This window comes from Lottia gigantea (genome assembly GCF_000327385.1).
Source record: "Lottia gigantea unplaced genomic scaffold LOTGIsca_201, whole genome shotgun sequence".
NCBI classification, from domain to species: Eukaryota; Metazoa; Mollusca; class Gastropoda; family Lottiidae; genus Lottia; species Lottia gigantea.
In genome coordinates this window covers 191,244-207,349 of record NW_008708409.1, presented here as the reverse complement: position 1 = coordinate 207,349, position 16,106 = coordinate 191,244, and the positions used below count along the sequence as shown (strand labels likewise).

Sequence of the window (16,106 nt, the reverse complement as noted above, 5' to 3'; positions counted from 1 at the left end):
CTATTTTGAGGACGATATTCCAATTCTCCTTAAAAATGTCGAAACAATTAAAAAAACCCAAAAATTTGTATTTGCTCAGACAGTAGGTGATATTCAATGGCTTACTTTTCGTCAACTTCAAGCACGTAAATGTTACCAAATTGATTTATCCCCTTTGATGATCTTCAAAGTTCCTCGGACTAATTCCAATATATTGGTTTGTTGATTTGGGAAATCTGGACAATTGGCACGGTTCTGATTGTTTTTTATATATCACATGAATAAACATATTTATTGAGAAAGACATAATGGTATTTGTTCTCGAGTCCCTGTTGATTTGTGGTATAACATTAAAGGGTTTGAGTTGGTTTGAGTTGACTTGAACTAGAAAATATTCATTCGTTGGATCTGGAAAGCATTATAATCAAAAATGGTCCAATGCGTCAGATGTTAGTTTGTTATCCCATGATAAGTGATAAAAGTTTGCTGTGAAAAAGGAGATGGACAAACAGACGATTAAAAGTGAGCTACCCCTGTGTATCTAGTTGGAGGGTTAGCAAAGGAAACCTTGGTTTGGAGCAATTCGACTTAGAAATTTCATAAAGTGTACTTAAAGCAAATGAAGACGAGTTATTCGGCCCGAATATCTGAAAAGTAAGATAGTCTATAGCCATGTATTATAAATAACCGCTGCTCTAAATAACAGACAGATGACAGGATGAAGGAAATATTGATTTTATAATGAGGAAATCTTTAAATAACAACTGCTCGTTATCTTCTTTAAGATATTCTAGTATTAATTATCTAATAGAGGACAGTTTCCTCTATCAGTCAATATGGACTTTTAAACGAGAATTATTAACTTTCTATCAAACCACTGTTAAAAACGTAAATCTATCGAACTACTGTTAAAAACGGAAATCTATCGAACCACTGTTAAAACGTAAATATATCGAACCACTGTTAAAAACGTAAATCTATCGAACTACTGTAAAAAACGGAAATCTATCAAACCACTGTTAAAAACGTAAATCTATCAAACCACCGTTAAAAACATAACTCTATCAAACCACTGTTACATACGCGAGTCTATCGAACCACTGTTAAAAACGGAAATCTATCAAACCACTGTTAAAAACGTAAATCTATCAAACCACCGTTAAAAAACTTAAATCTACCAAACCTCTGTTAAAAACGTAAATCTACCAAACCACTGATAAAAACGCAAATCTACCAAACCACTGTTAAAAACGTAGATTTACCAAACAACTGTTAAAAACGCAAATCTACCAAAAAATTGTTAAAAACGTAGATCTATCAAACCTCTGTTAAATACGTAAATCTACCAAACAACTGATAAAAACGTAAATCTACCAAACAACTGATAAAAACGTAAACTACCAAACCACTGTTAAACACGTTAATCTATCAAACCACTGATAGTTAATCTTTTATTTTCAGATCTTTAAGGTTGAGATGAAGACATTTGTTATTGTTATTGTTTTGTTATCATGTATATATACATCAAATCAACAAAGTAAGTCATATTTTTCATATTCCATTTTATTGGGACAAGGCATGTTTAAAGGACAGAAGCGCCATCTACTGTAGTCTCAGAAACGGGATGTTTGTAGTTAAACTTATCAGTTATAGTGTTCACAGCTCCATGTGTGTCCAGAATTATCCGTGTTTAAGTGTCAAAATGACGACTCATTTTTTCTGAGAGACTGCCAAAGAAAAGACATGTTAAGAAATCGAAAGATAAATTCAGGAATTATGCGATTAATGTACATTTCTAGTACTTCTGGAGACTATATACATATATTTAAGACCCAAAACAACACCCGAAAATGACGAATCTGTCCCTTTTCTTTGCATACTTTGCAAGATTATCATTAATCCCCAATTGCACACAAGGATCCTACACCGCCTTTCTATGAGATTTACCCCCTTCAAGTCCTGGTTTCAATCCTTTTGGACTCATACTCCAAAAGAACCCTAATCAAAGTACAAAGACCAGATGTAGCAGATTGTATGTACTGTGAACAAAGATGTCTTATTCTGAAGCTAATAAAAAAATTAAATTGTCCTAGAAGTTTCTCCTGTACCCCTAAGTATGAATCAAGAGAAACAGTTAGAGGTATACTACATCTTAAGATGACAAAGAAATTAAATTTTTCAAACTTGTCCAAAATGAATGTCAGTGGACTTACCTGGTGTCATAACTATATAACAGAATCTCCCTATAGTCCAATAAATCCATAAAACTAAGTAATAATCCATTAACTTAAGTAATTTTAAAACATGCTTAGAAGCGTTTTTAAGTAATTATTTAGTTTAATGGATATATTGTGTTATATAGAGATTCTATTCTTTAGTCATGACACCTGGTTTTATATCCATTCTAAAATGTAGTATTCCTTTAACTTAATGATGTTTGGTATGCAAGTTCATGATTTATTACCACTGTCATATATTCATTTTGTGTGTATTTTTATATTTTCTAGTTGCCAGATTATCAAGTAATCCATGTGCCAATGTTAAAACGTGTGGTGAATGTATACAAACAGCCAGTGTTTGTGCCTGGTGCCCTGATGAGGTAAGGGAACTAACTCCGAATAACCTTACGATAAGTAGAAGTTTTATCTAGAAAATATCTGAGGACGGACCAAAGATGAGAGGTGTTTCTGTATGGGTTTGAACATTTACACCCCCCCCCCCCCCCTCCTAAGACCTTAGTTATCTTAGTATAACGACCTGTATAAAGGGACTGTGAATAGGTTTTTTGTATATTGGGGAAACATACAGCATCACTATCAAACAAGTATACCAACTACAGGCAACTGTGATAGGGTAAATGGTCAAAGATTTAGATAGATCACAACGACAAGATGTATTTTTTGCAAGAAAGAAAGAACACGACCAGTTGTTATCCGTGCATCCGAAAGCCATTCGTCGCTTAAAGCAGACGTTGAAAATCCAATTGCTCTCGGATCCCAACATCACAAGATCGACTTGAGCTCCCCTTTACAAACTCGTCAATCAGTTTTCCTGATCTATCTGTACTGAATTATTTCACATGTTAAACACTGTTTGTTTCAGACTTTCCCAAAGCATGAGTCACGATGTGAGCCGTATGATCATTTTGTAGCCACTGGTTCCTGTCCTACAGATAAAATAGTCTATCCACAGTATAAGTTAGATCTTCTTCAGGTGAGTCAATAATGGAAAAATCCAAACTTGGATGGTGGTGAGTCAAGGCAATACAAGTCCCGGGTATGTGAGTCAATCTTGTGGAGTCAAAACACGGAGAGCTAAAACTGGGAGAAACAAGGATATAAGGGACAACCGCAACGGAACGATAGTCGGAAACAATACTGTTATTAAAAGACAATATGCCAGATCCTGGTCCGTACCTTGACTTTAAGTCATATATCCGAAATGAATTGAAAAGAATCGAGGTTTACGTTATACTTATCTGCACCATGTGGGCAAATGAAGACGGTCATATATGCGAAGGTGTATAGTGTTTAGTTGCAGTCATTGTTTTGCCCCCTGTAGTTGTGGTCCTGACTACACTCTAAATGTTTTGATATTGTAGAATGAAGGAGTACAAGGTGGAGATAAAGGACAAGATCCTATACAAGTCCAACCCCAGAAAATCAAACTTAATGTCCGTCCAAGTAAGTTATCATATCACAAATTTTCAGTAAGCCTGAAGGAATTGTAAAGAGGTTTTCTTACAAATGTATTTTTATTTTGGACACATTCTGATTTCTGTCAGACGTCTGCCATTCCTGCAATGCCACTAAGACTAAGTGTTTGGTGACAGCACTAATCGCTAAATATGCTTTAGCACATAGTATACTTCCAGATGTTATTTATTATGTTCATTATTATATTTTATATTATATAATATTTTGGAATATTTTGTGATATTCAATATTTCATAATATTATGTTCATAATACATGATATGTAATGTTTAAAAATACTTTGTTATATTCAATATATTATTGATATTATGTTCATAATTATATAATATATCATATAATGTTTTTAGTAATATTTAATAATGTTTTATACCATAAAATACTTTTAATATGTCTTATGATATTATGTTCATAATTATATTTCATATTATATAATGGTTAAGAATGTTTTATGATCTTTAATATTATATGATATTATGTTCATAATTATATTCTATAATGTTATGTTTTTAATTATATTTTATAATGTTATGTTCATAATAATATTATATAATGTTATGTTCATAATCATATTTCAAAATATTATGTTCATAATTACATTTCATAATATTATGTTCACAATTATAATCATTATCATCTTCATAATTGTATTTATAATATTATGTTCATAATTATATTTTATAATATTATGTTCATAATTATATTTTATAATATTATGTTCATAAAATTATGTTTAATAGTATATAATGTTTTAGATTTGTAACATTAAATTAATTTTTTCATGTTAATTATATATTTCAGATCAAGAAGTAAAATTAAAATTAAAATTTCGTCAAGCTGAAAATTATCCTGTAGATTTATATTTCTTATTGGATATGTCATATTCTATGATCCGAGAAAAAGATGCTCAAACTCGGCTGGTTAGTTTAGCCGATGAAATGGGTACGTTTGAAATATAAAAGAATATAATCATCGAGGCTCAGAATCAGTTTTTCGGAACACCTGATGCCACTTTGCGATATGTAATTGAACACTGGAATAGTGAATCTGATGTTGGATTAAAGTTCTGAAAAGTAACGCGTAGAGCCAGTGGCGTATTTAAGGATAAGGGAGGGCTGACAGGTATCATATCAGACCATCTGAAAACTGTTGGCTTCTATGGGCCTTAAGTAACCACAAAACCTCTGGTCTCAAGGTGCTCCGGCCTCTCATTTTTGCCCCTTTTTATTTTAGGTGCCAGTATGTCAAAAATCACAAAAAACTTCCGACTTGGTTTTGGTAATTTTGTCGATAAAGCTGCTATGCCTTTTATACCATGGACAGATGAGATGTAAGTAGGCTTCTGTGTAACAAAGTTTCAACCTGAGTTGTACTTTTGAAACTGTTATTTTTTAGGGGGGATCACGAAATAGTAAGTATTGTGGCTGGAGAAACTGTCGAAATCTCCTGGTTTAGCTTTGTGTAATGAACAAATTTCACATGGCAAGGGAAATAACTTTTAAACACGCTTATTTCAAAGGTAGCCTTACTCTCAGAAAGGGGGATTTTTGTTTAGCTAAGCTAATCAGAAATGGTGCTCAAAGCTCACTGTAGAAAGTTTAGTCTTCAATTCATGCGTTTCCAGAAATATACGGGTTTGAAAGTTAAGATGACGACTCATGTTTTCTTGAGACTGTAATATATACAAAAGACATATATAGAAATAGAAAGCAAATTACCTAGTTAGAGGTATTATTCAGGAATAATGCGATTTTCGTACATTTGTATTACTTCTGAAGACTATTTGCATATATTAAAGACCAAAATCAACCAAATATGACATGAGCAACCATTGATCCTTAGTGTGGGCACGTGCCTCTTATTTTGCTGTTTCAATTCCAGGTTACAAAACCGTTGCCAAGTAAAAAGTGGTTGTAGATATCCATTTGACTTTCAAAATCAACAAAAACTTACAGAAAATCAGGAAATATTCAAGGTTTGAATCCTAATGTTTTGTTTTTAAGCAGACCTTTTTGTATCGCCTAAACATAGCAACAAATCAATATCTGCTATTGACAATTAGCAATTCTTAGCTACAAATATTCATCCATTGCTGCAATTGATAAATGGACCTTCCTAACAAGAATGATCCTTTCTGCTTTCATGGGACTGCCACTGACCACCATGAGCTTCTAAAGGTGTAACTAGAAAATGCCTGAAGGGGAGACCACAAAATGAGGTGTCTCTCCGGGTAACTCAGGGCTAAAAGGCCCCGAGAAGCCAAAAGATTTCAGATAGTCTGAGATGAATTTTGAGAATTTAGAGGGATTAATTTTCACTTCAAACTTAATACCTTACATAGGCGTGAGGAGAGGACAAAGGCAAAATAGCCCTCCCCCTTAATACGTTACCGTGAGCTTCCTCCTACCTCATAGCACCACATGCAAATATGTTGGTAATGAGCTATCTTTTACTAAACCAAAAACGGTTCGTTAAAGACTGCAGAGCCAGAGCACTCATGAATTAATTCGATTTTTTATGATTTTGCAGAACAACATGAAGAAAGCTTTAGAAGTTATGTCACAGAGTTTAGATGATCCTGAAGGTGGAATGGATGGAATCATGCAAGTCTTGTCTTGTGAGGTATGTTGTCTTGGAATTGTACCTACAAAACATCACAAGGATCTAACACACACACCAGAAAGGTCTACATTGTCACGGTAAATAACGATCCAGTGGCTGAACTAGATGAGTGAGTCGTGGGTCGGGCCTTCCTTCCACAGAAATGATTTTTTTATGCTCTCCTGTAATTTTTCCAGGATCGGGGCCTCTTAGAAATTGGAGTGGACATGGTTCAACCAGTCCCTGTGATAGTTGAGCCACCGTAAAGTCTATCATTGACAATTGACCTGTGTTTTTTTTAGCATCGAAGGTTTTAGAATTAGATCTTAGTGGAGAAGAATTTTAATTTGTCTTAGTATACTTCATTGACTTTCAGGATGCTATTGGTTGGAGAGATCGTTCCAGACGAATTTTGGTCTACAGTTCGAATTCTTTGTTCCATTTAGCTGGCGATGGAATCGTAAGTTTATTTTCTCTTCCCGTTAGCTTTCCCTTTAGATAATATATCTATCGGTTACCAAAGTACAAATTTTATAACAGCTTTCATTGAACTTTGAAAGGGACAGAACCGCTATTTTCGAGGGTTTGAATAGGCTCTTGAATATATGTAAATAGTCTTCAGAAGTACAAAAATATCTCAAACTATTTCTGTATATGGTACAGCCTAATGAAATGATGATTAGTCATTTTAACATTCAAACGCGGGTTATTCTGGACACACGTGGATTAGTTCTAAAAAGTCTATATCGGTTACCATTTGACAAATTTTATAACAGCTTTCTTTAAACTTCAAACCTGTAACATACACTTATGTCAGCATATTTTTGAAATTTTAGCTTGGTGGAGCTGTAATGGCGAATGATGGTATGTGCCATTTAAATGGCAGTGGTATTTTAGTTGGATGGGACACCAAAATGGTAGGTATTGATCTGGGTCATTATAGCTATGCAATACATCTGCAGAACCCCGCTCTTTTTTCACTTTGGATATGACGCCGTATTTGGAATGTCTTTTTTTTATCTCTCATGCTATTATACCCCTTAAGGGAACCTCCAGGGCTTGTTACGTTTATGAAGACTTCCTGGCCAGAGGTCAAGTTATGACTTTGAAATTGCTTAAGCAGGGTTACTTGACACATGGGAAATTGTATGGTCGTTAGATTTGTTTGGTCTGATTGTATCTCATGATGGTGACCTATAAAGTAGTGGCTGGTTTCGCACTCGAAAGCAGACCATGCTTACTCGTCTCTTCCACTACTATACAACTTTTGCTCTCGATTTTGCCATACTTTGGACGAGATTTTGATCTACGGAATTGTCTTTCTTGCACAGATTATTTTTTATCCAATAACATTCCATTGAGCCACTCAAGTGGTCGAAATTTGATTACCCCCGGCAATGTTCAGTGCGCTTCCAGTTTGTATTTGTAAGACAATGAACAATTGGCGAGAATTTGATCTATTTGCCCAATTTTTCAGGATTATCCATCCGTGAGTCAAATAGCCTCTAAAGTTCGAGATACAAGTACTAATGTTATTTTTGCTGTAATGGAAAACGTGTATGATCTACACAGACAGCTAGCTAGAAGATTAGAGGGTGCTTCTATCGGAAAGCTGTTGGAAGGTTCCGCTAACATTATTGGTCTGGTGCAGAAATCTTATGACGTAAGTGCAGTTACTTAGTTAACGTGTGAGAGCTATTGGCTACATCATTTAATAAACCAAGTACTAACGATCTGAACCCCAAAACGAAACACGAAATCCAAAACTACATATTATTGGCAAAACGTTGGTAATAATATTTCAGGTGACAATCCAGTTTCTATTTCTTCTGTTTCAGAAACTTCGTTCTAGAATAGAATTCATACCAAAGAATGCTGAAAATATTACCATAGACTTTAAATCAAAATGTAAAGGGTACGTATTTAAACGCGGATAATTCTAGACACACATGGTGTTGAAGGCTCAAATTTCGACACTGGGCTGTGAACACTGTTACTGATTAACTTAACTAAAAAATTCCCGTGTCTGAGACTATGGTACGATTGGTCAAACGGATGGCCCGTATGTCCCTTTAAGTTCTTTTCGGAGCCAATTGCAATTTAATAATATATATATATATATATATATATATATATATAATATTGTAGAGCTGTTCTATCAACAACCAACAAATGTGAAGGCCTGGAGATCGGAGATGAGGTCGAGTTCGATGTGTCTTTGAAAGTCAATCATTGTGGTGGTAAACGACAACGTTCTGTTAACATTGGCGCGGTCGGTTTGTCTGAACAACTGACTGTAGATCTTAATCTGATTTGTGAGTGCGATTGTGAAAAGCCGGGACAAGAGGTAAGAGAAGTGAAAATTTGGTTTGGCGATTATGATGTCCATAAGCAGGTGATCCTTAGTCGATCTATGTAACTCCAATTTGGTCAGACGCCTGGTTTGAGGCGCATAGACAAAAGTCTCCATCGTAACATCTGGAAGACTACATTCCAGGAGAAAATTTTTAAAAAATAAATTGAGGGTATAAACCGTATTTCTAGGATTTTAAAGGGGAACAGTCGGCATTTTCGGGCATTGATTGGGATCTTTATTATTCTGTAATAGTCTTAAGAAGTACTAAAACGCATGAAAATCGCATAATCCCTTCAAATATACCTTAAACTAGAAATTTCACTGTCTATTCCTATATATGTGTTTTCTATATATGGCATAGTCTCACTAAAATTTGAGTCGAATTTCAAACGTGAATAATTATGGATACACATGGATTTGAAGGCTCAAATTTAGACGATAAGCTGTGAACACACAATCATTACTGATTTAGTAAGCTGAAGAAAATTCCTTTTTCTGAAACTAAGGTATGATTGGTTGAACGGAGCTCCTTTAAGGTATCCCGTTTCGAGTTCAATTCGAACCACTAGAAGTAAAGAGAACACTCTCCCAAAAAGTTTCAGACCAGTCTTATAAATTCCAAATCATTCTGATTTTAGGAAAAGAACAGTCCGAAATGTTTCAGTGGTAACGGAACATTTGAATGTGGACAATGTACGTGTAATAAAGGTCGTTATGGAAGACAGTGTGAATGTGACGAAACTGAACTATCCAGTACACAATCTCTCAAAAACTGTAAATCCAAGTGAGTATCTAAAATTAGGATTGTACAGTCCCGTCGTTAGGGTGGGGTCCTTGGGGACTGGGCACCAGCGAATGTGAATTAATCCCAAGCAAAACCTTCTTCAGTTCAGCAGAGATTGATTCAATCACAGTGTCTTTGTACAAAGATATAGATTTAGATACGTTTTTGGCACCTCAAAATGTTAGAAATGAGTTCTCTTGGCCTTTAATTCTTCGCATCTCCTGAGTATAAAATTTGATCCCCAGCACCAGCGCGGGCCCTGGTCCGATTATGTCCCCCTAAATGCTAGTGACAATCTATGTATAAATATATCCAAAGATCTTCATAAGCCTGTTCAATTTCGAACCGTTGTTACAACGTAGGACACACCTTGTCAATGCAAAATTACATCAGCTCTCAGGATTTGCACAGGACAATATAAATTATATTGGTAATATCGTTATATTTGAAAACCAACAACAAAGATCACATAATTCACGTGACTGTTTATGAAGAGATATGAGATCATAAAATAACGGGAATCCGGGCCAGCCTCTTTTCTGTGAGGGGAGGTGGCAAGCCAATGTTGATCAGATTAGATTAGAGTAGATTAAGCCAATCAGACATTATGAGATCATCATTTTTCTCACGTTGTTTAACAGACCAGCCAAAATGCGAAAATGTAGTAGTTTTACTACAAGCGTAGTTTGATAGTATATCTATTTTCTGTTATTCTGTATCTTTTCAGTGTCAATTCATCTATAGTTTGTTCTAACCATGGTGAATGTGTTTGTGGAGAATGTGAATGTTATCCTATTAGAGTGAACAGTGCCAGGACGTATTCTGGACGATTCTGTGAATGTAATGATTATAATTGTTATTATTATGATGGACAGATGTGCGGAGGTAAGTGTTTTGTTGTTTTCTTTATCGGAATTTTCAAAATCTATCTGATTAATATGAAGATCTGGCCGCATATTCTCCATACAATCTTAGCGGTAGGATGGCCTTGGGTCTTGTCTAACACTGTTTGCAGGATATCCTAGCGCCAATGTTGTTCGAGAATATGTAACCTGGATGTTGCGCTTCGTGTTTTTTCTGAAAGTTACTTTTCTTTCCATTCATGATCTGACGAAATCGTTATCCATGTCAAGTTCTAGATTATACAATATTCAACCAATCAAATGCCCTGTTTGATAAAAAAAAATGTCCTTACTACAAACATGCATGCGAAAAACTGGGAATTAACTGGGAAGTTATATTAAAATAAAGGTTGCGGCATTTGAAATTCAGTTTTATCACACGAGAAAGCACATTGTACAGATGTCCATTTTAATATACTTCAGGTACAAATCGTGGTGTATGTAAATGTGGTAAATGCCAATGTCTACCGGGTTATACAGGAGATGATTGTGGTTGTTCCTCCAGAAATGACACATGTATAGCATCTAATGGGGTGAGTTTTAAGCATCCTCTAGTATAACATTGCAGAATGATCAGGCCCGTAACCAGACTTGATTGTTCAGTTGCAGTAATGGAATTGGTCTGTTGTTAGGATTCTTTCAGGGGGGCAATCCATTTTTCTTGTCCTGAAGCTTAGGGCCTGATAATGACCAGGAACACGTTCCCTTCGGTTGGGTGCGTTCTGCAAATCTCGCGGTTATTTAGATCAATTTCACACATTTTTCTTACAGGAAATCTGTAATGGTAAGGGAACATGTGATTGTGGTCGATGTACATGTTTTAAAGAAGGAAATTATCGAGGTCCAACTTGTGAAGATTGCCCGGTGAGTATTTGATGTCCTGCCAAATGTACAGTACACATATGTGTACATCATGTGTTCAGCGGAGTGTATTTATAGCATTAATACTACATTGCTTCTCATATATATGTACAGTGGATTGTTTTTCATACATGATCACTCAGGTTGACCTTTGAACTTGCAAATTCTTATAACTTGCGGCATTTGTGAGTGGGTATGCAAATCGCAGTTGCCATCAGTTGCAAGTGTATCTTTGACCCTTGAGAATTCAGGTGATCGTGGTTGCTTGTAGTTAATAGATATTTTGATGAGCGTTTTGCTGGAATCATTAGTCGTTCTCTGGTCTGTACAGTGTAATGAGGAACTACTTATATTTCAGGAATGTCCAACCAAATGTACAGTACATAGAGGCTGTGCTATGTGTAAAGCATTTAAAGATGGCGCGTATAACAGTACATATTGTGCAGATGCTTGTAAAGATGTACGAGTTGTACAGAATCTAGCAGGTTAGTCTAAAGGGCAAGGAATGAGTTTTGGTTAACCAGTAGACAAGCTGGCTAGCACCTGGTAGTATCTGATCGATCACTGGATATATTCGACCAAAGCAGATGTCATCATGCTTACGTTCTACTTTCTAGCAGAAAAGCAGTCTGTCTGTCGATCTGTAAATATGGTCATAAAAGCTAATCTTTGCTTTACGTTACGCATGGCCTGGACGCGTGATTTTTTTTAACTTGCCTCACATGTTGGCGCAATCCTTAATCGGAGTGTTTTAAGTTGTCATAAAGTATCTTGGCCTCTTTGTTCTCAGAAACGGTATTTATGTTTTTAGCTAAGACAATTAGGAATAGTGTTCAAATCCCGTTGGAATTTGAGCCTTCAAATCCATGTGTGTCCAGAATTATCCGTGTTTGAAAGTTAAAAAGACGAGTCGTCTTTTCTTAAGACACTGTCATATAGGAAATACATCTATAGAAATAGTAAAAGAAATTCCTAGTTCGAGATTTATTTGAAAGAATTATGCGATTTTCGTTTTTACTCTTCTATTACTTCTGAAGACTGTTTACATATATTCAAGACCTAAATTGGCTATTCTGTCCTTTCAAGTTGCCGTCAATAAGATCTTGGTCCGATTTATGCTTTATTCAAATGTAAAAATGCTTTTTGTGTAATTTTAGAAAGAGGAAAAGATCCATCGATCACTCACTGTACCTTCAGACAGGCAGATACTGAGTGTATCAGAAAATATACATATGAATACGATGATATCAATGTTATTATCAAAGTTCAACAAAATGAGGGTAGGTGTACCTCCTTAAAGCCATAAACATGTATGGAGAGCAATACTATTGAACCTGTTGAAACAAAGAGTAGATTTCTCTTATATTTCAAAATTCGTATATGCTGTGTAGGGGCGTGTCTAAAAAAAAGGGCTGAGGGAAAGACCAAAAATGAGAGGTGTTTCTTCGAGGCGAGGCTCAAAGGGCTGGAGCCCCTTGGTGCCGGCGGAACTAAGGGCTGGAAGGGGACTCCAGAAGCCAATGGATTTCAGATGGCCTGAGATGAAGGCTTAATTTTCACTTCGAAATAAGACACTTCACCGGACTGAGTGTAGGGCCATGGCCCAATACCCCTTCCCCTAAATATGCTAGTGAATAATAGCTAAGGAATCATTTTGTGCAGTTAATTTGCCCACTCTTTCATATATGGAAGGGCTTTTGTGCCAAAACCCACCATGTACTACCATTTACTTTTTTTCTTAAAATGCGTGTATTTTGATGTTTCAGAATGTCCAGAAGAGTTTCCAGTGTTACCAGTGGCGTTAGGAATTGTTGGTGCCATATTATTAGCAGGAATTATAGCCATCCTGATATTTTTGTGTTGGAAACGCCGGCAAGAAGCCAAAGAATTTGCTCAATTTAAGAAGGATCAAGAACGAGCAAGATGGCAGTCAGTAAGTTAAGGATATGCACATATCAGGTTTAACAAGAAATATCTCATTTCTGACTGCGAATATGACAGGAACGGATACGCCTTTCGTACGACTAATCATACCGGGAAAACGGGAATTTTGTTTGGCAAGCTAATCAGTTATAGTGTTTACAACTCACCGACGAAATTTGATTCTTCAAATGCATGTGTCCGGAATTTTTTGAATGTTAATACGATCGTGATTGTGTCGCTATGTGTCACAGTATTTACTGGTAATCATTTTTGCCAGTACTATAATTATGCAGATTGTCACTTGATTCGGGTAGTTCTAACATCAATAGCTGGTTGTCCCCGACTATAAGCGTTTGTCAATAAAGCCAAAACTTCACAATTTCGTATGATATCTATACTTAAGTGTAAAAATTACATTTATTTTCCAGGATGAAAACCCTATTTATCGCGATCCTACAACGACAACCAAAAACCCAACTTACAGTGGTGGTAAAAAAAATGAATAGAACTCTTGTTGCCCATGATGGTCGGGTAGATATTATTTTCAGATCAAATTGGAGAAAGGGACACAACTGTACAGTTCACTTAATTTCTTATACCAGTATTGATGAAAATTGTATGTGAGTGAAAACGCAAAATAATTTCTAAAAGATGAACGTCTTGATAATGAACGTTATGAGATGTTGTAGACAGCGTTATCCACAGAAACATTGGGTTCATTTAAGATGCATGACGTCATTCCAAGTTGTGTATGGAAACTTGCCGTCGAAAATTGTGTTCAAAATTGTGTTTGCCATTACCACTTAAAGGTACCTCAATCTTATTTAAATGATCAAAATCTGTTCTCGGCAGGTAGTAGAAATGTATAATATGCATAATGCATAATGCATAATATGTCACACGACTGTATTGTGTTCAGAAACATTCCAAATTATATTATAGTGCAGCAAAAACACTCATACAAATTCGGAGATGATTCATAAGTTAAATACTTCCAGGAAAACCTGCAAGCCCAGCTTCTTGTGTCTTCGGTGACCTCTGCCTTAACAATCTAAAAGCTTGACTGTTCGTGTTTATGGTATATTTCGGCTTTGGCATCATCCAAATTCTATGCATAAAGATGTAATTGTCATATATGTATTTATAAACATGCTGCCTATTGTTCACATAGAGTAGCCTCCCTTCGTGCATTTTATACAGAATAGCTTAAACTTGTTATGTGTGCTCATATGAAGTTGTCTGCCCGTTTGACGTCACGTTTAAAACGAAGATCATTTTTGGTGTATAATCTCAAGCCAAGGTTTAAAGTGGAATAGTATGCTCTGCTTTGTAACCTTCTGGTGTATTGAACGCTACCTTGTATACATTCTTATATAGAAATAACACACAGACCACAGTAATTTTGAATCTATTTCTCGATCTAATAGGTCGAATTTTTAAAAAGCTTATAATATTTCAACACATTCTCCAAATCACATTGAAAGGTTTAGAAATTGCTTTAATTGTGATTTGAAACATGTTAGCCTTTTTTTTTAAAAAAAAAAGTCGGCTTATTTAGTCGAGGTTATGATTCAAAATGGCTGTGAACTATGTTTGTGTCTGTTATTTCCAAGTAAAAACCATACGTTTTTTTGTATGCCTTGTACTGTACACAGTGTATTCAAATGGATTTGAGTTCTAAACCAATCACGTGAATTCATTTTAATATGAAGTTTTGAATGAATTAAAATATAATCTTATGTAATATGATACCATGCTATAATATATTTTGTTTACTCGTTTATGGTTGTGACGTCATTGTAAATATCATTATTTTCTACTTTGTTTATGTTTTTGTTTATTGTTTACCATTCACTTATTAATAATGCAAATTAGAAATCTTTATATCATTGTAACATTTCTATATAAGCTAAGTATGTTTGAATTTACTTATATAAGCTAAGTATGTTTGAATTTACTTATATAAGATAAGTAATTTTAAATTTACTTATATCAGCTAAGTATGTTTGAATTTACCTATATAAGCTAGGTATATTTGAATTTACTTATATAAGCTAAGTATGTTTAAATTTGCTTATGTAAGCTAAGTATGTTTGAATTGACCTATATAAGCTAAGTATATTTGAATTTACTTATATAAGCTAAGTATGTTTAAATTTACTTATATAAGCTAAGTATGTTTGAATTTACTTATATAAGCTAAGTATATTTGAATTTACTTATATAAGCTAAGTATGTTTGAATTTACTTATATAAGATAAGTAATTTTAAATTTACTTATATAAGCTAAGTATGTTTGAATGGACCTATATAAGCTAGGTATATTTGAATTTACTTATATAAGCTAAGTATGTTTAAATTTGCTTATGTAAGCTAAGTATGTTTGAATTGACCTATATAAGCTAAGTATATTTGAATTTACTTATATAAGCTAAGTATGTTTAAATTTACTTATATAAGCTAAGTATGTTTGAATTTACTTATATAAGCTAAGTATATTTGAATTTACTTATATAAGGTAAGTATGTTTAAATCTACTTATATAAGCTAAGTAGTTTTAAATTTACTTATATAAGCTAAGTATGTTTAAATTTACTTATATATGCTAGGTAGTTTTAAATTTACTTATGTAAGCTAAGTATGTTTGAATTACTTATATAAGTGAATTTACTTATATAAACTAAGTATGTTTAAATCTACTTAGATAAGCTAAGTATGTTTAAATCTACTTAGATAAGCTAAGTATGTTTAAGTTTACTTATATTAGCTAAGTATGTCTGAGTTTACATATATAAGCTAAGTATGTTTGAATTTACTTATATAAGCTAAGTATGTTTTAATTCACTTATATACGTATATTTGAATTAAAAAGTATAAGCTAACTTCTACACAAACCCATTTTTGTCTTGCTTCAAATTATATAAATAAATAACATAATAATTATAATAATAACATAATTTTAATAATAACATAATGACATAATGCATA

The 16,106-nt window shown here is 34.3% G+C and overlaps 1 protein-coding gene across 1 annotated transcript; it reads left to right on the top strand.

The window, feature by feature from the left end:
* Nucleotides 1-2,431: 2,431 nt before the first annotated feature.
* Nucleotides 2,432-13,624, top strand: LOTGIDRAFT_143391 (hypothetical protein; the record flags this gene model as incomplete). Its single annotated transcript, XM_009053870.1, has 20 exons — nucleotides 2,432-2,578; nucleotides 3,082-3,192; nucleotides 3,581-3,662; nucleotides 4,493-4,633; nucleotides 4,925-5,021; nucleotides 5,573-5,666; nucleotides 6,221-6,313; nucleotides 6,669-6,752; nucleotides 7,129-7,209; nucleotides 7,770-7,955; nucleotides 8,131-8,207; nucleotides 8,441-8,639; nucleotides 9,287-9,432; nucleotides 10,160-10,317; nucleotides 10,758-10,867; nucleotides 11,106-11,198; nucleotides 11,554-11,680; nucleotides 12,359-12,475; nucleotides 12,962-13,128; nucleotides 13,547-13,624. 20 exons carry the CDS (start codon nucleotides 2,432-2,434, stop codon nucleotides 13,622-13,624), a joined length of 2,388 nt encoding a protein of 795 aa, XP_009052118.1.
* Nucleotides 13,625-16,106: the final 2,482 nt, after the last annotated feature.